We start from the raw sequence: 24,108 nt of genomic DNA, 5'->3' as shown, positions 1-24,108 counted from the left end.
TATATACTAACATACTAATTTAATTTATTTACTTTTTTATTTTAAAGAGGGTAAAATTAAACATAACAAAACAGAACAAAGCAGATCAGAAGAAAACTATGTTAAGTGACACAGATTTCAAAGCAAGACAATAGGAGATCTACAGTGGCTACCATAATGTCTTCTGTTTTCTTCTAAATAGTTATCTATATCTTCACACACAATGAATTCATACAAAACAAAATAGTGTAAAATGGATCAGAACAGAGTAAGAAGGCATTACAGGCCTTTGAAACCAGACAATAGGAAAATCAACAATGGCTGCCATAATGTCGCTTGTCCTCTTCAAAATCGCTGTACATACCTTCATGTATGTTGAAATTAAACAACACAAAACAGGCTAAAACCACTCTGAACAGGCTAAAACCACTCTGAAAGAAAAAGCATTACTGGATTTCACAGCATGACAATGCGGAATCAGCAGTGGGTACCACAATGTCTTTCTTTTCTTCCAAGTAGCTGTTTATTTCATCATGTATAATATAATTGATTCTTGTGAACTCTTTAAGAGTTCTCCCTATTCTTTTTGTATTAGTGGGGAAAACAAAACAAAACAAAACACAACAGATTACTAGAAACACAAGAAACAAACAAACAAAAAAACCCAAATAAATAACAATAGCAAAGAGCCCAAAACAATGACAATACAGACCTTCAAAACAAGGTGGTGGGAACATAACTAAGGTTGTCATTTTACATAGTGATCTTCAAGAGTTTCTCAGATCACCAGACACAAACATGCGAAATTGTTCCAATCCTATGAATGTTAACTGCTTTGTTCCATGAAATTATAGAATCTTACTTATTTTTTAGAGGAGGAAAGGTTTATTTTGCTCACAGTTTGAAGAGGTTTCATTTCATAATTGACCAGCTCCAAGGCAGGGTGGCACATGACAGAGGAGCAGCAGTGCATGGCCCTGGGGTGGTGAAAGACAGCATAAGCAGCAAGAGCCAAAAGGGGCACCAATTTATTTTAGTTATATTCAGAAATTAAAATTTTTCTTTTCTTATCTCTTAAATTTATGCTAGAAATATTTCATTTTGTAATTTTTTGTATTATATGCCTTCGATGCAATCTGGTGTTAAGTCAGGTCTTTTTATTTCTAGTTATGTAGTTGATAGATCATTTATTAAGAAATTTACTTTATCATTTATTCTTAAGTGATCATTTATTAAGAAATTTATTTCTTAAACAGTTAATATCTTATAAAAGTTAATAGTTGTTAACATTATTGACTACTTGTTGGATGGGTGTAGTTTCATGTATCCAGTCTTCACAACTTTATGAAGTGCTTTCTTTCCTACTCCCAAACCATAGCTTGGAAGCAGAGCCAGAGTTTAAACTGAAGTGTGATTTTGGTCTGTGAACACATATATAACAGAATCCTTCTTTTCAGTGGGTTCCTATTCCCCTCTTCTAATTGTTTTTATTCATGCATTGTATAGATGGGGACAAGTTTTCCATTTAGGTAATATGATCACTTGTTAGTACCATTTCTGTCATAAAGTATGTATAACTTAGTATGTACAAAACAGATTGCTTTTTTACTGTCTGATATCAGTATACCAGTGTAGTATGGAATACATCGATATAAACTATAAACTAAGCTGGATGTAGTGGCACATACCTGTAACCGCAGCTTTTGGGAGGATGAGACAAGAGGTCATTGTGAATTTGAGGGCAGCCTAGGCTATATAGTGAGTTCAGGGCCAGCCTGAACTACATTGTAAGACTCTGTCTCAAAATAAAACAAAAAATGAAACAATATGCATATCTATATGTATATATTTATCTATATAGATGTATAGAGTTTGCCAAAAAAAGTATACATCAGGAAAAGAAAAACTTGTATAAGTATTTTAATACTATACTTATCAAGACATGAGTTTAATACAAGTTACCTTTGGCCTCTACAATTATAAGAGGTGTTCATAGTAGTGGCCATGAGCTTTCAGACGTTTATTAGTATGGTGAACTACTGACATGTGGCTATATGTTTTTGGTAGCGGGCGAGGGGGGGGGTCACTGGTGGTTAAGTCAAGTCTTTTTCTTTCTTTTTTTTTTTCCTTTTTATCGGTACCGGGGATCGAACTCACGACTGCCTGCTCGCAAGGCAGGCACTTATGCCGTTGAGCTAAATCCCCACCCCCCAAGTCTTTTTATTTCTAGTTATGTAGTTGATAGATCATTTTAAATGAAATTTATTTCTTAAATAGCTTGTATATATATACATATATAACTAAGAAATATATATAAACTAAGAAATAAATATATATATATATTTAGTATTCAGTTTGCTTTAGTGAAAGTAACTAGTTTATTGTCTCATAGATTGGTCCATCAAATATGGGTATTTTTAATGAAATAAGTGTCTTCTTAATTATTACTCGTTTCTCCAGCCAAACATTTGGGGACAAGAGCACCATCCTCCCTTTTCTGTTGCTTCTGCAGCCTGAGAAGCCAGGCTGGCTTGTTCCCGCCCCTCCTTACTTGTCAGAGCTCAGGATAGAGTTTATGGCATTGGAGACCAGGCTTTGAATTTCAAATTTAAATACTTAAACAGTGTATCCATATTTGAAATATCTAACATATTAGCTTCACTATTTCTTGTATTATTTTAAGAACATAATGATGTTTGTGAGAGTTATTGTGTTAGTGCAATTTGCACTTTTTTCCAAATGCCTGGAGATTGCTAGGTTTTGAGTTCTTTAATCTGATTTCTTTAGGACGTCTTTTATCTCTTGATGTTAGATTAACTGTCATTTTCTTTTTTTTTCCTCCCCAATTGAAAAACTTGTATTGCAAAAAAAAAAGCCTTATTATAGTAATTAAGTTACTACCTTCACCATTAAATGTGTAACTCGATATTAAATGTGTCTATTTGGTTGTGCAAGCATCTCACTTATAGCGCTCTTTCTCATCTTTCAGAACTAAAACCATATCCACTAAACAACTTCCATTTCTCCTCTCTCACCCTTGGCAACCACTGTTCTACTTTCTTCTATCTCTGTGTATCGTTTCCTTTTTAATAAAATAATTCCTTTTCTTACTAATGAAAACACAAAAAAAGTTTTTAAACCAGTACTATAGATTTCAAATTTTTAACATTCTAGAAAACAGGATATGTGTAATGGTGTGGATCAGTTTATAGCGTTACTGGTGCCTAACTTGGAGGTAATGTGTGCGCATCATTTTGGTTCAGCTCTGTTTCATAGTTCGATAAATACATCAAAAGAAAAAAGAATGTTCACTGAATTCACATTTGGTGGCTGTGAATTGGAATGGAAAATTTTAAGCAAAGTGGAAAAATCATTACACTGTGTAATTCCTAGAAAATATTCCAGTTCCACACCTGTCATTTGTGTGGACGCACAGGTCACAATGTGGGCTTTCAAGTTGTTTCCCAGCTCGGTGAATTGCCTGCTTCTTCCATTACATTTGGTCTCCGGAGTCACTTGGTTTTACTGATAAGCACTGCCCTAATTCTGTGGCTTCTTTGTTCACTTTCTGTCTTCTGTAGCCATTTATTTGACCCATTTTAGTGATCTTTCTTTAGTTTCTTCCAGAAGTAGAAATGTGGCAGTTAAAATTTTGCAGTTCACACAAGAAACCTATGTTGTTTTATTTGTGAGTTTTTCTTTTTGGAAAATACAAATAAAGTTTTTTGATAATTCTAATATATTTAAGAGGGATTTCTCTGACAGTTGAATTATGTTCTTACTGTATTTGAAACATTTACTGTAATCTTTTTTTGTTTTTGTTTTTGAGTGCTAAGGGTCAAACCTTTGTTTTAAGTTTATCCTTATCACATTTAATTTGGGTGTTCATCTGTTAATTAAATACTCAAGTAGCTAATCAAGCCATTAATATTCAGTTTTCTCTAAACCTAATTTTCAGTGGGCATTTTATTTTTTGAACATTCAAAAATTAAATACTCAAGTAGCTAATCAAGCCATTAATATTCAGTTTTCTCTAAACCTAATTTTCAGTGGGCATTTTATTTTTTGAACATTCAAAACTCATTTAAAGCCCATTATATATTTTAATAGCTGTACATATTTCTTCATAATATATGTAGATTCTTTTATAATTAGTCATATATTACATGTGATACTTAAGCAACAAATAGTAATGTTCCAATTGCTTGCAGATTAGATTGACAATACTAAACTGCTTATGTCTCCATGTAACTTTAATCTGATGTGCATGATGGTCTTCTTTTTTCCTATAAGCTTTTTACTTGGTGAGGAAAACATTTTTGTCTTATCTATTATTTTTCATTAATTGTATGATGCTGATTTTTTTTTTTTTTTTGGAACAAGGTCTTGCTATGTAGTTCAGGCTGCCCTTGCACTCACTTATGCGGCACAGGCTGGCCTCAAACTTGTGATCTTTCTGCCTCAGCCTAGGGATTGGGATTATAGGCATGTAATCTTCTGCCTAGGGCTGGGATTACAGGCATGTGCTACCACCCCTGTCTTTACCATTTATTTATTTATTTGGGTACTGGCAATTGAATTCAGGACCTCACACTTGCCAGGTGGGTGCTGTACCACTGAGCTAAATCCCTAGCCTAACATTCATTTTTTTTTTTTTTTTGTACTGGGGATTGAACTCAGGACCTCATGCTTGCCAGGCAGGGACTTAAACCATTGAGCTAAATTCCCAGCACCCTACATTCATTTTTTAAAACTTAAAAAAAAATATTTATAGGGCTAGGGATACAGTTGAGTGGCACAGTGCCTGCCTGGCAAATGCGAGGTCATGAGTTCCATCCGCAGTATCAAAAAAAGAAAAATTGCAAACTCAAGTTGCAGGAACATTTAGATCACTTTTTTCTGTATTCATCCATTGTTGACATTGTGTCCCATTTGTTTTTTCTTTCTTATTAATTTAAAAAAATTTCAGTCATAATGCTTTTTTTATCATTTGCTCTCTATATAGTTGTACATAGGTTTTTTCCCCCCTGAAACATTTAGAAGTTGAGCATATTATAGCCATTGCCCTTAGATGTCATAGTGTGTATTTCCTAAGAAGAGAGATACTTCCTTATGGAACCAGAATATTGTATTTACTTTAGTAAGTTAAGTTTGGGACAAAATAGTACTTTTAATATGAATACTCTATTTTTGTTTTCTGTAGTGTTTTTTTTTCTTCTACTGTCACGATCCAGTCCAGACTAATCAGGTCTAGATAGAGCAGATATTGATTTGTTATGTATCTTTACTAGTATTATCTGAAATAGTTGAAATACTTCCATAGTCTTTTTTGTCTTTTATGATGTAGACAAATGGAAGAATATAATTTTCTGCGGGGGTGCTTTTTGAGACAAGGTTTTCTATGCAGTTCAGGCTGGCCTTGGACTGACTTTGAAGCATAAGTTAGTCTCAAACTCACAATGATCCTCCTGCCTCAATCTCCCAAGTGCTGGGATTATGAATGTGTGCCACTATGCCCAGCTAATCTTTTTGAAATATGTAAAATGCTGCTTATTTGGAATTCTCTGAGATTCACAGGATTAGATTCAGGTTATACCGACCTGCTAAGAGTGATATGTTTTCTCAGAGCATCAAATCTGGACACATGCAGTGTTTATCCTGTCTATATTGATCATGATAAACTTTCGAATACTTGTCTTATGGCTTGTATCTAGATGTCCCCCCAAAGCCTCATGTGTGCATTAGTGGGGCTTTTCAGAGATGCCCAGATTTAGGGTGTGCAAATACGGATTAAGGAGGGCCCATAGATTGATTTAGCATAGTTAATGGGTATGGATAATAGGAAAGCCCGCCTTGGTATAGGTGGCACCATCAATAGACTTGTAGCCTGGATGGTATAAAAGGGAAAAGCAATTTTGCTCTCGTGGTTCCTTATTGCTTGCTGCTTGGTAGCTCCTGTCTGCCTTGTCATGGACTGTTTCTTTTGTGTAATGCTGCCCCACCTTGCAGCCAGCTGACTATGCATGAAACCTCTATAAACTGTGAGTTACCGTAACCCTTTCCTCCTTTCACTTCTTGTGGTTGTTGTGATTTTGTCAGGCAACAAGGAAGTAACTAATACAGGTACTTTCTGACATTTTCAATGTATATTTATAATATCTTATAATTAATAAGCACTATATGAGGAGACATAAATCAGACAAAACCAAGGTGTCTTGCTTCTCGTCAAAATATTCTTTTGATGTAGTATTCACCAGTGAGTCCTATCTGAACAAATCTTTATATAATGATAGTTGCAAAGTTACAATTTTCAACCTCTGCATTGAATATGTGGCCATTGTAAGCAAGATCTCCCTCTTTCTCCTTTTATATATTTTTTCTTATTTTTGTAATTTTTTCTTTGATACCAGGAATTTTTTCTTTGATACTAGGATCTTGTGCTTTCCAGGCAGATGCTGTGTTGCTGAGCTATATCCCTTATCTTTAAATTAGTTACTCAGAGTACATGATATAGGGATTTAATTGTCCAGACAATATTAGCACAATCAATCCTTCCTTTTCTTTTTCCTTCTTTTCAGTGAACTAAGAGAAATTAGTAGTATAACTATCTTAACTATTTTTATATCTATGTATATATTTTTTGCTGTTACCTTCTTTTCTCCTTTCCTCCTATTTTCTACTTTTTATAGATGTGAACTTCTGTTTTTCCAAACATTGATAAAAAGTCATTATTTTCCTTACCTATTTTGGTGCTCAAATTTTGAGATGTTTTTTTACTGGCTGACCTTACACCTTGATCTTTTCCCTGGCTCATTTTATACCTAATCCTATAGTGAGCCATTTTTCTGAGAAAGGTAGGTTCTTTTGTGGAGAATAATTATGAAGATCTGGGTGCTTAGTATTCCCATTATTCTTTTTGTGGTGAGTTTCATTGTATGGGCAGAGAAGAGAAAGCAGTACATACTTGTGCTTATATATGTAATTACCAAATGAATGTGTACACACATTCACATAGCCTTTTATACATGCTTATCAGTTTGCATACATGTACATATTAGAACTCATACATTCATACTGTTTCCAAATTCTGCCCATCTCAGGAGGATTCGCACTTGCTTCTCCTATTCCTTATTTGTGTTTCACTCTTCCACAATGAGAACCCTAGCTGCCAGCAGTATCTGCGTATCTCATTTGTTCGGTCATAAAATACTTGTAAGGTAGTTCTAACATTATTATGCATATTCTGGAACTGAAAACTACCAGAAAAAAACAAAGAGTAATCCAGATTTGGAGAGCTATTTGTGTTTTATTTTTAAATATTGTAGTCTTAATTTTTTGATTAGTTCTTTTCCACCCTTCTGATGATTATCGTATTAATTTGATTTTTTTTTTGTCTTTTTCTTTTTTTATCGGTACCGGTTATCGAACTCAAGACTGCCTGCTTGCAAGGCAGGCGCTTATGCCGCTGAGCTAAATCCCCAGGCTCTGTCGTATTAATCTAAGTGGATTTTAATTGGTTTCATTCCCCTTTTTTCTTGATTTAATTAAAATATTTTTGATATGTGGAACACCTTTCATTTGTCACTAATCAACTTCATTGTTTTCTGATTGGCCTTTCATTTGTTTATTTTTGTGAAGGAAAGAAAATCTTTGTTTTGTGTGTTCTCTGATTTTCCCTTCTGCCTTATAAAAAGGTAACTTAGCTCCTGCCTTTCCCTTTCATGGTGTTGGGGATTGAAGTTTGGGTCTTGCACATTGTAGTTGTATGCTGTACCTTGGAGCCATACTTAGTCCTCAATATTATGGTAAAGTACATATAATACAAAACTTACTGATTTAACTATTTCAGCTTTGCTTTTCTTTTTCATTAAAAAATTTGTTTTGTGACACTGAGGATTGAACCTAGCAATTCATGTGTCTCATTGCTCAACCACTGAGCTACATTTCTTGTTTTTTTATTTTGACAGAGTCTTGCTACCTTGCTCAGATGGGCCTCAAATTTGTAATCCTCCTGCCTCAGCCTCCCGAGTAGCTGGGATTATGGATGTGCCTACCGTGTTTCTCTGTCTCTGTCTGTATGTCTCTCTGTCTCTGTCTCTGTCTCTGTCTCTCTCTTCCCCTGTGGGCCTCACAGTTGTAAAAGTGAGTCCCCTACCACTGAGCTTACTGAGCTATGGCCTCAGCCCCAGCTTAACTATTTTTAAGTTCATGGTTCCATAAGAAGCACTGAATGTCAGCATTATTGTATAACCATTACCACCATCCATCTCCACACTGTTTTCTATCTTATAAAACTGAAACTATATTTATTAAAAACAATGATACCCCCCTTTTGGTAATTACCACCCTACTTTCTTTCTTTATGATTTTGAATAGGTACTTCATGTAAGTGGAGTCATATGGCATTTCCCTCTTTGTGATTGTTTGTTTCATTTAATATAATGCTATATTGTAGTGTTTGTCAAAATTTCCTTCCCTATCCTTATGGAGCTTCCTTTTGTGTGTGTGTGTGTATGTGTGTATGTGTATATGTTCCGTCATTTATTCAACTGGTCTTTTATACTTGGACATTAGGATAATTTTCAAGATTTCCAAGCAGTACTTTAATTAATAACTTCATTCAAATGTATTTTTATTGTCAGATGTATATCTATAGGATTTAAGAGGAATAACTAGCAGAAGTGTAAATGCATTCCTAGATCTGTTGGATGTTACCATATTTACCTTTGTATGAGTTATATGATTTTTATTTCCACTAGCAGGATATGAAAATCTCTTTTAATAGTTCATATTGTCAAGCTTTTTATGTTTTTGCCAATTGATGGATGAACAGTTATATGGAAGTGTAGTTTTAAATTGCTTTTAGGGGCCCTGTGTGATTGCACACACCTGTAATCCCAGCACCGTGAGTTCAAGGCTAGCCTAAATTGCATACCAAAGCCCTGTCTCAAAAAGACAAAAATAAATTTTAGTTTTATATATGTGTGTGTGTATATATATGTGTGTGTATATATATGTATATATATATGTATATGTATACATATATATACACACACACACAAAAATATATATCTTTTTAAATATTTAAGGGTCATTTTTATGTCATTTTATAAATTTTATTTTTTTATTATTTTTCTATGAGATTTTTATGCTTTATCCCCTAGACTGAAAAAATATTTTTGCATATGAGGTAAGTTAATCTTCTATTATTTACATTGATAATACTTCAACTTTGTTTTTAGCTTTTCTCACAGTGTTTTGTCATGCTTTTCTTTATGGTATTGGGGATTAAATCCAAAGCCTTCACACTGGGCTGGATCTCAAACCATTTTTAAAATTTTTTATTCTGAGACAAGGTCTCACAAAGTTGCTAAATGGTTATGCTGGTCTCAAAATTGGGATTCTTCTGCCTCAGCCTCTCAGAGTGCTGGGATTACAGGTGTGTGTACCCATGCCTGGTTCAAAAGTTTTTTGTTTTTATATTAAATTTCCTAATGTTTTTTGCATCTGGATTTTTAAGCAAAGTTAGAAAAGCTTTCTCTACGTTGAGCTGGTGTAGAAACTCATTGTATTTTCTGTTCTTTGTATGCTTGATTTCTTATTTTTTTGTTTCTTGAGATAGGGTCCCATTGTTCAGTTCAAGCTGGCCTTAAGCTCACATTGTAGCCTAGGTTGATCTCAAACTTACAAGATCCTCTTGCCTCAGTCTCCGGAACGCTGAAATTATAGGTGTGCGCTACCATGCCTAGCTTAACTTCTTATTTATAGTTCAGATGCATTTGAAATTTATTCTTCTGTGTGGCATGAAGAATGGATTCAGTTTTATCCTTTTATAAGTGGCTACTTCTCCAAATAGCATTTGCTGGAAGGTCAGCGCTACCCAATGATTTGGGTACCATTTTTTTTATATATATACAAGATGTTTTACATAGTTGATCTGTTTTGGGCTTTTTTTTGTGTGTATTTATGCTTTAGTACCAAATGATTTTAATTTTAATATCTGATAGAGTTTAGTCTCCTTACAACTCTTTACTTTTTCATACTTTCCACATAATAGATGTGTGCCCCCATGGCCAGCCTGGAATGATTTTTTGCCTTCCTTTGCTCTTTCTTCCTTTTTTTCTTTCTCTTTTCCCTCCCTCCCTTCTTTCCTTCATGAGCTGATGATTGAGTATAGGGCACTGCTAGATGAGCTCTGTGCCACTGAGCTATACTCCGATCCTTTAACATTTGGATTTTGAGCTTTTGATGTTTGTATTTATCTGCCCATTATTATCCTTTGGTGGTCAGAAACATTGGTGGGATGACACTCTTCAGAGTAGTTCATTATCATCTTTGGGATTTTCTTTGAAGCTACTGTTGCACTTTTAAAAACAATTTTATTGCTAAATGGCTCAGGCTGGGCTTGAACTTTCTTTGGCTCATTCTGCCTCAGCCTCCCTGAGTGTGGGGATACTGGTGTGTACCACCACGCCCAGCTCAGTGTTGCACATGGTGATGCTGGTTGTTTTCTTGACCTTATCAGATGGGGTCAACAGCAGGTTTTTAGGACAGACAAATTCCCTTGTCAGCTGATGCTCAGGTGGTCTCTTGACAAGAATGGCTGTGTTATCTTATCACTAGAATAAAGTTTGTACTAGAAGGCTGCCTGGCTAGCAAAGACACCACACATGTGACATGTAGCACACACACTTCTAGAGATTTTGAAGTTAAAATGGATAGACTTGACAAAATATGGTATTTAGTTCTTTGTTTCCTGGTCTGTTTTCATTTAGTAATTGCACATTTAAAACTGTGGTTCACTGGGCAGGATGGGGCGCGCCTGTAATTCCAGTACTGGGGAGGCAGGAGGATTACTGTGAGTTCAAGGCCAGTTTAGGTTTTGCAGTAAATTTAAAACCAACCTGTACTACAAAGTGAGACCATGCCTCAAAAAATAAAACAAAACAAAAAGCAAAAATAATAACACTTCCTCAAAAACCAAAGCAAAAAACAACAACAAAAAACAAAACAGTGGTTTAGTTTAATTGAAAGTTATTTTTTGTAAGAAGTAAAATTTCATTGTTAGTAGGAGTGATTTCTAGGGTGGGATGAAGAAAGAAACAGGGATTATTTCTAGATTTAAAATATCTTGGTCTTCCCATTTCAGTTTTTCTGGATGTGTTTAAGCATGAATGCTAAATAGTGAAATGCTCTTGCTGTGTTAGTGCACTGTACTACCGATGTAGAGGTCAGATCCAGGGCAGCACTGTCTTTCTAAAAAAGAAAGACAGTCATTTTCAGAGGTGGCTGCAGCAGTTATCTCCCATCTCCCTGCTCACATTTTCTTCTCTGTGTGAGTAAGAGGAGGTTTAGATCTGTGTACCTTGAAGAGGGCAGTCTTTTATGGCTTCCAGCCTAGCGAGGTAGCAAAAGTCATGGTTGTTTGAATGTCACCACTGTAATACTAAGACTATCCAGAATATTTTCTCTCTTTCCATAGAAGTCCTGCCCTCCTTACTACTCACTTCCAGCACCTCCCTTCATCATTATCTGCATCCACTACTCTGGTTTCAGTCTCTTATTATTGACTTTTTGTTACTGTTTTTTTATTGGTACTGGGAATTGAACTCTTAACCTCGCACTTACCAGGCAGGCACTGTGCTGCTGAGCTATATTCCTGGCCCTTATTGACTTGTAAATTTAATTAATTATTATTATTTTTTTTTACTCTTAAGAATTAGAAGGATCTAACAGTGCTTGCTGGATGCAACAGTGTATGCCTGTTGTTTGAGCTGTGTAGGAGGCTGAGGCAAGAGGATCACTTGAGCTCATGAATTTGGACCAACCCAGGGCAACATTTGGAGACTCTGTCTCCATAAAGGTAGGGGTAGGGGAGGCGGGCTTTAAACCTAGATTATGGTAGCATAACAACAGTTAAGAATATAATAGTATGGAGATCCAGAGTAAATAAAACAGAATAATAGGACTAATGAATGAATCAATTATCCAGAAAAAGTTATAGTCATTATTTTTAAGAGGCAAGAGAGAAACCAAACCTCTCCTGTGAGCCAGCGGCCACCATGCACACCAGGAGGAGAACCAGGAAGCCACCCCCCTCCTGTCAGCCAGTGGCAGTCATGAACTGGGAAGAAAACCAAGAAGCCAACCCCCTCCTGTGAGCCAGCAGCAGCCTGCAGGCTAAGAGAACCAACAAGCCAACTCTCTCTTGTGAGCCGGTTGGCCTGTGAGCTGGGACACAAGAAGAGCCAGCTTCTCCTATACCCCTTTAAGCAACTAGCTGAGATGATAGCTACTGTAAAAAACAAACAAACAAACAAAAAACAAAAGCTTAATGCTTTTATTGTTGAATTGACTTTGCAGACCTAAAGCTGGTAGTCCAAGCATCTGTTTTGAGGATAACAATATGCAGTGTAGCAACTATGGGAGTTTTCTTCTGTCTTGTTTTTGAAATCCAGTATTGTTCTCAATGTTTTATTTTGTTCTGTTTTATTCCCTTCATCAGCTAGAGAATTCTGCATTTCTTACTAGAAAATATATGACCAATTCCTCCCTCCAGTTCTCCCTCAAGAATCCATCTTATGACCTACCCTAATTAGGCAAGGATAGGAAAGGTAATTTTGGGAAGTGTAGTTTGGCTTAGCTAAGTTGACCAATGATGCCACCACTGTTAGATGTCTACTTTGTTTTTGCTCTTTATTACAAATAGTACTGCAACTTAGGATACACAATTGATTAAAGTGTGGTCTGTTTTGAATTTTTTCCAGTGCTGGTTATCCAAGGGTAATAAAGTATATGCTTGGTCCTCTGTTTGTTTGCTTATTGATTGGCTTTTTTTGAGTCAGTCTTGATATGTTCAGGGCTGACCTTGAACTCACTATGTAGCCCAGGCTGGCCTCAATCCTCCTGCCTCAGCCTCCTAAGTACTGGGATTTCAGGCATGAGCCACCATGCCTATTTGGTTTTTTTTTTCACTTTACATATGTCATTGTTAATTTTATCCACTGAACATGAATATTATCCCTAATTAATGAGTGCATCTTGTATTTGATCTTTTTTGCATAGTAGTTGAGTAATTTATGGGTTCATTTGCAATGCTCTGTTATGTCTCCTAAATCTTTGCTTCACTGCTCATGCTTAAAAGCAGTGAAGGTTAATTTTTAATTTAGTGCTTTTGAAGATTGAGCTGTCAGATTTCTGTGTGTGTAGGTAGTGCAGTTGGTACTCTCATTTCAGATAATGCAGTTTTAAATTCACTTGGAGGATTTGTGAGATAAATGTAATTATAAATATTGTCAAATAAATATTTTAACTTTATATTTAAAAATGATAATGTAGGATTTTTATTTTTATTGTATTTCTTTTTTTTAAATTTTATTTAAGGAGAAAAAAAGGGTATAAGTAATACAGAATTTCAAAAAAAATAAACAGGAAATCACGAGTTAATAGAGTACATGTTGTCATCTTAGAAATAGTTGTTCAAGTTACAAAATTAAAGCATGTAAGGTGGACATTTAAACAGTGAGACTGCAAACAGTTCTGTTCAATGATCCAACAAAAACTCAGTAATATGGTTATCTATCTTATATGCTTAAATATACATGCAGTTATATCCGTTAGAGCACTTTCTTTTCCTCTCTTTTTTATAATGACAGTTACACATTTTGGGTTTTATTACTCCCACAGTTCTTATTACTTTTTTTTTTTTTGAAGAGAATAAAACCAAATATGACAAAACAGAGTCAGTCAAATCAAAAGGATGGACATAGTACATGATGTAAAAATAGAATACAACAATGGTTACCATAATGTCTCTTGCTATCTTAAAAAGAATTGCCTATATCATCAGTTATAATAAAATTGAACAAAACAGTAAAGAACAAAACCAATAAAACCAAAACATTGGAGACATTATAGGACTTCAAAAGAAGATAATAGTCAAATCAGAATGGGTAGCATAGTGAATCTTATTGTCTTCACAGTTGTTGCCTGTACTCTCAAAAACTTGGTACTATCAAGCAAAACAGAATAAAATCAGTCAAAACAAGATGGTGAGAGCAATACAGAGTTTCAAATCAAGTTAATAGGAAGTCAAAGTGGGTTACTATAATATATCCTGCTATTTTTAATTTATTTTTTTCCTTTAATGAAAAAGACAAAAATAAAAAAAAATAAAAAAAGGAGATTGAGATAAAAGAGGACATAACAACATAACAACACAGGTCAGAACATAACCATTTAAGCAAAATAGTGTTTCACCACAAGATATCCCAACATAAGAGTAGTTACCATAGTGTCTCTTTCCTTGAAATCTTTGAGTATAGCTTTGTGTACTGTAGCATCAAACATATCAAGACAATAAAACCATTCAAGAGAATGACAGTATTACAGGATACTTAGAACCAACTAACAGAAAATGAACAATTTTATAATTTTATATCACATTTTATAAAATCCAGTAAGATACAACAGATTAAGACTGATGGAGACAGAAGAACAAAAGCTTGATGGGACTTCAAAACAAGATGATATTAAATCAGCAGTAGGTATTATGATGTCTTATTTTCTCCAAAATAGCTGTTCATACCATCCAACCTTCTCTGCCTCATTTCTGTTGAGCTCTTTTTCTGACATTAGTTGTCAATTTGTCTTCTTCATTTTGCTTTCTGCTCCATTCATTGTGGCCTCTCTGCCACTGTTTCTGGAATCTTGGTATTTTTCTCTTTTAGAATGTCCTGCAGTATTCTCTATAGAGTTGACTTTGTGGTTGCAAATTCTCCTAGTTCCTCTTTATCCTGGAAGCACCTTGTTTCTCCATTAATTTCTAGGACATTTGTGCAGCATATATCAATCTTGGCTGGAGGTTTTGTCTTTCAAAGCTTGAGTTATTTCACCCCACGTTCTTTGTGATTTGATGGTTTGTGCGAGAAGTCTGCTGTAATTCTGATGGGTGTTCCCTTGTAAGTGATCTGTTTCTTGTCTCTGACAGCTTTTAATATTCTGTTCTTATATTGGACTTCTGGAATTTTGATTATTATATGCCTGAGTGTAGTTCTGTTTGGGTTGTAGGTAGCTGGGGTCCTGTATGCCTCATAGATCTGAGTATCTTTACCTTTTCCATATTAGGGAAGTTTTCCTTGATTATTTCTGTGAATAGCCTTTGCAGTTCATTTGTTTGTATCCCTGCTTCTTCCTTTATGTTCTTAATTTTTAAGTTATAGATCCTCTTATCATCTTCTAGCCTTTGTATTGTTACTGCTTGTTTTCTTGTTATTTTTAAGAAGTTTTTCCTTTCATGCTAGCACATTACAAATCTGTCCTGCAGTTCAGATAATCTGTCCTTAGTTTCTTTCAAGCTGTTATGCCAGCTTTCAATAAAGTTTTTAGTTTCCTGGTAATCTCTTTGAACCTGCTTCACGTATTCTATGTTTTCTCTATTTTCTCCATCAAACACTTCTCCCCTTTTTTTCTGTTCTTCCATTCCAGCATGTTTGTTCTTGGGAGGTGCTTAGCATTTCTTTAACTATTCTACTTATATCTTGCTTTTCTTGATTAAATACTTCACTTTTGAACTCATCTATGAGGTCCTGGAGATACCACTTTATGTCTATTGGTGCTGTGCCTGATATTGCATGTTTTCTGTCCTCATTCTTCTTTGCATTTACCTTTCCTGGATCAGTGTTCTCAGGATTGGGGACTGAGGACCTTTTCTTGTTGCTCTCTCTTCCCATAATTTTTGTTCCTTCCATACAAGCATATATAGGAGGCCCAGTTTCTTTCTTTGTCAGTTACAGTTTGTTTGAATCGCACCGGCTAGGTGTTCCCGCCCACTGCAGTGTAGTAGGGAGACACAGATCTGGGCAGCCTATGCTGGGCCCGCCCTTCCAGATCATGCAACCTGTTGAAGGCTTCACTGCATTAGGGTGCACTGCCAGGCACTGGGACCTGGTTTGGGCTAGCCTATTGGGTCTTTGTCTGCGGCATCACCCAGGTCAAGTGCTCCCGACCAATCCCGCTTGAGAGGGGAATATGCGACTAAAGTCACTGCAGTGTCCTGTTCCAGCTAGTCTGCCTTGTCCCAGAATGTCCTCTGTTGGAGCCTTGTAGTCTATGTTAGGGTCCCTGTTCCTCTCACCCACCGCAGGTCGATGCAGAGCTCCCTGCCGGCTCTGCTCTCAATTCTGTTTGCCGATTCTCGCCTTTAGACCTTTTGTATCTCTATACCTGCTGTGCTGATTCAGATGCAGCAGTGGCGGCAGGAAATTCAAGCCGTGGTTTCCAGAGGCACGGTTTCCAGAGGTGCAGGTTCCAGCTTCGGTGCTGAGACTTTAGCTGTTCCAGTCATAACACCGGGATTGCATTTCCAGTTGGTTTCTCTCAGTTTAGTTCGTTGCTGGGTCGGCAGGGTATATTTCCCCCTGCTTAGGACTCCCCACATCACTCCATTCCTGGAATCTAAGCTGGCTATCTCAGAGAGCTTCTATAGCTGCTGTTATCTATCTGCCATGTTCTCCTGGAAGTCAGATTTTTATTTTTATTGATTTATCAACTTGTGTTTAAACATCTGAGCATCATATCTAACTTAATAGTGTCATCTTAGTATCATATCTAACTTAATGTCAGCTTTCCTTCCAGTTTTATTTGCAAACACTTGTGTATACCTTTAAAATATAAAGATGCTTAAAAATTAGTCAAACCACAGTACCACTATCACTTTTAAAAACAATTCATAATAGTTTTTATGTCACTTTTTTAAGGTTTTTTGAGACAAGGTCTTGCTCTGTAGTTCAGACTGCCTTGAATTCCAGAGGATCTTCCTGCCTCAGTGTCCTGAGTACTGGGATTACAGGCATGTGCCACCATGTCCAGCCTTATAATAGTTTTTAAGTATCATCAAATATACAATGTGCAAAATTCCTTAATGTTGTACTAGTTGTTGATTATAAATGGTTTATTCAAATTGTGAGCTTAAATAAAGTATGCCTATGCCCTTTGGTGTATATGTTTCTTAAATATTTTTCAGTCATTGGATCCTTTCTCCCTTGCCATTTATGTTTTGGGCAATTTGAGCAATTTATTTCTATAAAATTTTCAATATTCTGGGCTTTTTTTTTTTCTTTTTTTCACTGGAGTTCAACTTCAGGGCCTACCCATGGAATTCTATACCCAGCTTATTTTTTCATTTTGGGACAGGGCATTGCTAAACTGCTGAATTGCCCAGGCTCCAGTGATCCTCCTGTTTTAGCCTCAGAGTGCGGAATTGTAGGGTATGCTGTGGTATCCAGATTCTGGGTTATTTTTCATTAACAGTTTGAAATTTAATCAGATTAAAATTTAGCTTTTTTGCCCTGATGTTGGGGACAAACCCAGGGCCTGAAAGAAACCCATGGGTGTCTTTCTGTGATACTCAGATCAGTGGATGTGGGAGTGCTTCTTTGTTGGTTTAGTATTGTTAGTTGGATCCATCTAGTCTCAAGCTCCCTGTGAACTTTTTAGGTTTTAGAGTGTAGTAGCCATTGCCTGGATCAGCGGGAAGCTCAAATGATGTTAATGAACTCTTATACTTTTTTATGCCCGTTGCTGGAGACTAAACCTGGGAGTTGCTAGACAGTTACTGTACCACTGAGCTCTGTCCCCAGCCCAGCCCACGTTTTCCATGTTTTTGTTTTTCTTTTTTTGAATTGAGTAATAGCCTCCCTGCCAAAAATTCACATGTTTTATTTGGACATCTTTTTCTCTTATGCATTATCATATAGGTAATAGAAAAGACTTATTAGAAATTTTTCCTTGTTGTACAAACCATTGATGTATGTTTTGTTGCTTTTGAAATATTAATGTGGAAGAACAATAAGACTAGACTTGGTAAGACCTACTTTTGATGTTTTTTACAGTAACAAGTTTTGTCCTTTTAAGTTTCACTCCTTACCTATAAAAAGATACTTGATCAAGCTATTGACTTACAGAAAGTGAATCTATGTAACCTGAACCGAGGAGAGTGTGACCCTGTGGTGCTTCAGTGAGTCTGTGTTGCTACGGGATGAAATTTCAGGTAGGGAACAACTGTATTGTTTGGTATCAGGTAGTGTAGTACATTAAACTTGATTGCTTTTAGAAAGGAAATTTTATTTTAAATGAAAGAGCCAGAGAAGCTACTGAATACGCTGTTAATCTTATAGTGCCTATTTTTCTTGGAATGGGAAATGCTTTTACTTTTAAATGCACAATGTTAGAGGGAATATGAAACTTCTTTTTAAAAACTATTTCTTCTCACTTTGTTTTAAAATAGGAAGTGTGTTATTGATCACATTTAAAATGTTGGTTATGTTATTTTCAGAATTACTAAATCTATTTGAAAGCCTGCTAGATATTTTATTTTATTTTTTCTTAATTTGAGAATTTCGTTCTGTTTAACTTGATGGTGTTTATAGTCATTGAAAATCACTTTATCTTTTACCCTGTTGAAATAATTTGAATGTTTACTTAAACATTATCTTTTTGTTTAACCCATCTATTAACTTTTTTATATGTAGAAAGCTTTAATTTTTAAAAGAAAATTTTCTAATCAAGTCTATACTGAAGAGCTTGGCTTTCTAAAGTTATTAGAAAGGTTGATTTTACAAATACTACTTCAAATGACCAATAGATGGAGCTCATTAGTTTCATTTTAGTAGAATTGATTTTTTTCTGAAATGCTCATAGGAGAATCTATAAATATATTATGTCATAAAATTCTAATTATTTTTTAGTATCTGTGATATGGAAGTACATTTTTGTAGTGTGATATAAATCCATCTGTGTTCAACTTGGTGTAATTACCTTTATATATTTCTTCCTTAATCTGTTGGCTAATATGATAAAATGATTCAACTTATCAAGTGAATAATACACTAAATGCATTTCAGTTTTGACCTTGTTTAACAGAAGCTTCAGATTGCATCTGTTTTTTAAGTATAATTTTTTTCCTTTCCTTATTTTTATCAAGCATGTACGTTTTTTACATTAAATATTCAAACCTCTTGATTTTATACTTGCTGTTGCTATAGTATATCTGATGATGAAAAGACAGTGGCCTTTTCTGACATGAATACTCTGTGCTGAAAGCATTACATTAGATCTTGACTTTAGAACACCCATTTTGATAGACACGTAAGATCAAGTGTGTCTCCCAGCAGTGTGCCTGAGCGTGAGCTGCGGTAGCCGAGGCTTCAGTAGCTCAAGTGGGAAACAGCATCATTGTCTCTTTAATGCTACCTGAAAATGCCTTTTGGTAGAGGCGAGACTTGAGCCAAACTTTAAATTTTAAGGAGGGAGAGCAAAGGCAAGGAAGTAGAATATAAATTCTTTGTGATTTTAGTAGGTATCCTGGACTGCCTTAACCAGGAAAATTGTATAGGGGAAAAATGGGAGGTGGCTTTTTTTGCAGGGTAGACCAAGTGATTGAAAATTACTTCTGTAGGTGATAAGGAGTGTGGTAATTTTAGTTAACTGAAAGGATTTTGGCCCCAGCTGGATACTGTAGCTGGTAAAGCCAAGGAGCTCCTATCTCCCCCCACCCTTAGAATTAGCTCTGGTGCCAAACTAAGACCAATGGGCTACCTGTGCATCCCTAATGCCCCCTTGGGTTTCATCCCAACCTGAGGCTACTTATGTGCCTCACTCTACGTGTTCCGTGTTCCAAGGACAGATCGCAGGCCCGGGGTGTAGATGCCGCGCCCCAGGGGGTCGGGAGTGTCTCTCTCCGCATTCCCAAAATAAAGGTTATTTATATTTTATACTTCTTATCTTTTCAGCCGCGGCCGGTCCCCCCCCCCCCACAGTTCTATCGTTAACATTGGTCATTATATAAAGTGTTCTTGGGAATCCTGAGGTGCCAGTAATAATGTGCTATTATTAGAGTTCTGAGCTAAATTGGAGTTATTTTTCAATGAGATTTTTTTTCATGTTAATGATTTTAACTATTTACAAAAATTAAATTAAGCTTTTATTAAATATCCATATTTAGTTGATATTACAGTTTCACAGAGATCTCAAATAACCAGTAAGAGCTAGGTAACAGCTTAAGTTTCCATGTGATTTAGATTTGATGGCCATGAGCTTGTCTCTGGGCTTCAGCCCATAATGCTTGATGGCAAGATACCTACTAAGACATTTAAATGTTAATTCTAGAGATGCATACGTAACTCACTGTTAGAACACTTGCCTAGTATGCATGAGTGAGGTCCTAAATTTGATTCCTAGCACTACAAAACAACAACAGTTACAACAAACCCAACAAGAAGAAGCAAAACCTGTGAAAATTCAGACCAAAGCTGTCTCATTTTAAGCTGGGAATGGTGGGATGTGCCTGTAATCTCAGCACCAGGGGAGGCTGAGGCAGGAGAATCACCGTGAGTTTAAGGCCAGCCTAGGCTACAGAGTGAGACCCTTTCTTAAAAACAAGCAAACAAGTAAACAAACAAAGCTATCTCATTTTAACCCTTTATGTACTTCCATTTGTTTATACTCATGGACAACACGGAAGTACTTAGATGTTTTGGGAAATAGAGGCTCATTGACTTTAATGTAACTCTTGTCTGGAGAAATCTGTTAACTGCCAATTGCTTCAACTAATACTCTAGTAGGGTAGCACTGTTCACTGCCCCTCCCCCTTTGAGCACAGTCTTGCTGTGTTGCTTTGGCTGATTCACAGTTCCTGGGCTCCAGTGATTCTTCTACTGCCCCATCCTTAGTAGCTGGGACTAGACGTGTGCACCGTGTGACTTCCTTCTTGGTTTTGTAATGACTTAGGGTATCTGGAAGAAGCCTGATTTTGCTTTTTTAAAAGCCATTTCGAACAATTAACACTCAAGTGTCAACATAAAAGCAAGCAAGATAAAATTAGCACTTATGAAATGAGCTGTAAAAATACTACTTGGATATTTTACTTTTTTGTTTTCTTTCTTTATTCTTTTAAGTACTGGGGATTGAACCTAAGATCTTCAGTATGTTAGGCAAGTGTTCTACCACTGAGCTATATCCCTAGCACTAGTATTTTGCTTTTTTTGGTGGCAGTGGTTTTGGGAATTAAACTGAAGGCCTTTGTGATCAATTGTATCCCAAATGCTTTGTAATTTAAATTTTAAGTTTTAGTTTTTTGAGACAAAGTCTCTAACTAGCCAAGAAGCCCAGGCTGGGTTTAAATTTGTGATCTTTCTGCTTTAGCCTTCTTGGGTACTATGTTTACAGGTGTGCACCACCACGCCCAGCTTGTTTTTTTTGTACTGGGGATTGAACTCATGACCTCATACTTGCCAGACAGGTGCTTAAGCCACTGAGCTAAATCCCAGGCCCAGCTTGGTATTTATTTTGTAAGTTGTCTTTTTTTTTTTTTTTTTTTTTGGCTAAGCTGGGGCTCAAACTCAGGGCTTCATGTTACAAGTGTCCTACCACTGAGTTACACTGGCAGCCCCTTAGCTTTTTAATAGACAAATATAAATATTTGTATACATTGCAAGTCTTGTGCTTTGCACACTGATTTCTAGTAATTTTCCTTAGAAGTGTTTCTGAAACAGTATATAGAAAGCTCCTTTATTATTATTATTGTTAGTGTTTTTTTTTTTACCATTAGAACTGCATAATTCAGTTGCATAGATGAATCTTGATTGATATGACAGCTGTATATTGGAGTAGGGGAACATTTAGTGAGTTAGCATAGGTAAGCTATTAGTGCCTACCACATAGAAATTATTATAAAAATTGCAGTTTGTATGTAACATGTAAAAACTTCCTGTTGTCTTTGGGTCTATTTGTGGACTTCCTGTTTTGTTCCAAGTCAGGCTGACATTCTTGTATAATTGCTACACTTTTTTAAAAAATTAGAGCCAGCCCTTTTAGGTGTCTTTGGTGAGGATTCTGACTGAAAATATGGGAGTTCTTTTTAAGAGACATTCCTGTTATTTAATTATTTCAAGTGAACTGTGTAATTATTCAGGAATTATCTTGCAAATGTTGCTGTTTTGAAGTACCTGAAATGAGAGGGTGGATTTGCATCATATGTTTCTTAGGATCTCTGCAAAAAATAGGAATTACATGTATTCAATAAAGGTTGCAAGTTACTAGTTTTCAGAAGGTAAAGCTATCGGTTTACGATAGCATTGATACCTTATTACAAATACTTTAAAATAAAAAAATTAGCCACTTGGGAGAACCTTTACGTAAAAATTCTATTTAGTCGCAGCTAATGAACTCTGAACTAAACAAGTGTATGACTAAAGGGCAAAAAATCCTGAGATCACTCCCCAGTTTAGGAAATAGAATTTGCTAGCTCTCCTAGAACTCTACTAATTATCACTGTTTCTCTCCAGATACAACCTTTGCCTTGACTTTTTCTTTTTGTCTTTTTGAGACAGGGTCTCACTATGCAGTTGAGGCTGGCCTTGAGCTCACTTTGTAGCCCAGGCCGGTCTCGAACTTGCAATAATCCTCCTGCTGCAGCCTCCCGAGTGGTGGGATTACAGGCATGCGCCACCATGCCTGGCTTTGCCTTGACTTGTATAATAATCTCTTCCATTTGTAGGTCTGCCTTGGTGAATAAGTTAAATTTTTTAAACTTTTATTGGTACATGTTTGCAGTACATAGTGATTACATTGACTGTAGGAAATTGGTACATGTATATAACACAGTTCAATTCCTTTTTTCCCTTTTCCACCTCCTTTTATTTTTCCAGCGTTAGATTCATTTATTTATAAGACCTTATAAAGTTAATTGTCATATGTGTACATTGAAAACCAGGCTAGTAGGTCAGAAAATGTGTAAAACATGTAAGATAGTTATAATTTGATTTTTTGAGTGTTTTTAAGTCTGAGTTTGGTTTATCTGTTGAAGAACCCAAACCTTTTGATATTTAGAATTTCTTAATCCAAATTTTGTTGATTGATGCCTATGCTGAATGTAGTTCACCATGCCTGTCTCTGTTCTCTGCATTTCCTGCTTTTTTGCTAGTCCAAAAGCTGATCAGACGCAGCGTCTGTATCTGGATCTGGACTGTAGGTGGTGCTGTTCTTTCATCGCTGAGTGATTGTGACTCAAGAGGGTTTGCGTGTCTGATGTTACCAGGTGTCCATGCTGAGCTTGTGGATCTCCTAATTCACTGTGGTCTAAAGAAATGACGGTATTCTGATGTTTGGAGTCACTGGAGTATTTCTGTGAGGAGAGGCTTTCTCTGGTCCATTTGGTTTTCCAGTGTTACAGTTACTGGTGTACAGTGCTATACTTACAGAAAAGGCAAGATAATGGCTAGATTCATTGCCTGTGTTTGCTACTTTTTAAAAAAAGTTTACTAATTTTTTAAACTAATAAATCTTCCTGTTTTATGTTACTTCAAGGAGACCAGTTGTAATCATCATTTTGAAATATTATGGACTAATGGATTTAAATGTATTTGATTGGAATTATTATCTCTTGAATCTTAACTTGTCTGGTCTTCAGCCCATAGGGTCTTCAGATTGGCTCCAGAGTTTTTTTTGGCATAATCCTACTATATTTGATTACATTTCTGTTATTTTCTATGACAAGATGTTTCAGGCTCATCTTTTCTTGCTCTAGATCTTGAATCAGCTATTTCTTCAGGAAGTCCTGATTTTCTTTAGTCTGAAATGGTATTTCAAGACCATGGTCTGGGCCCTAGACCTTTTCAGTCAATAGAACTATTGAAAACACTTACCATATACACTGCACACTCACATTCTTCCCTAAATTTTGTGTTAGAATGTGTGTGTGTGTGTGTGTGTGTATGTATGTATGTATGTGTGTGTATTCCGGAGAAATGCCTTATGTTAATGTGATGTTAGCTGTGGTTTTTGGAGATACCCTTTGTCAGGTTGAAGAATTTCTTTTTTTTCTGGTTTAAGTGTTTTTTTTTTTTAAATCAAGAAAGGGCATTAGATTGTGTCAGATGCCTTTTTAGTGATAATTCAGATGATCATGTGGTTTTCTTATTTATGCTGTTGATACGGTATATCATATTAATTGTTGGATGTTAAATAAATATCCCTGAAAAAATCCAAATTTAATCATTATTCTCATGTGTTGCTGGATATTTTTGTGTTTAAAATTCATAAAAGATGGTTCGTAGTTTTTCACATGATGTC

General features: G+C 35.9%; 1 protein-coding gene across 6 annotated transcripts in view; it reads left to right on the top strand.

The window, feature by feature from the left end:
• Positions 1–24,108, top strand: part of Lrba (LPS responsive beige-like anchor protein) — a 662,281-nt gene that overhangs the window by 22,897 nt on the left and 615,276 nt on the right. Inside the window, exon 2 of one of the 6 annotated variants that reach the window (XM_063224393.1) lies at positions 17,943–18,028. The exons of the other annotated variants lie outside the window; for them this stretch is intronic. Coding sequence (XP_063080463.1) covers positions 18,017–18,028 — 12 coding nt within the window. The 5' untranslated portion in view covers positions 17,943–18,016. The remainder of the gene's footprint in view (positions 1–17,942; positions 18,029–24,108) is intronic. 6 annotated transcript variants of the gene reach the window in all.

Source organism: Cavia porcellus, unplaced genomic scaffold, assembly GCF_034190915.1.
Source record: "Cavia porcellus strain 051 isolate PalLab524CR breed Dunkin Hartley unplaced genomic scaffold, mCavPor4.1 scaffold_14, whole genome shotgun sequence".
NCBI classification, from domain to species: Eukaryota; Metazoa; Chordata; class Mammalia; order Rodentia; family Caviidae; genus Cavia; species Cavia porcellus.
Note: the sequence above shows the minus strand (reverse complement) of the source record. Positions and strands in the feature narration are given on the sequence as shown.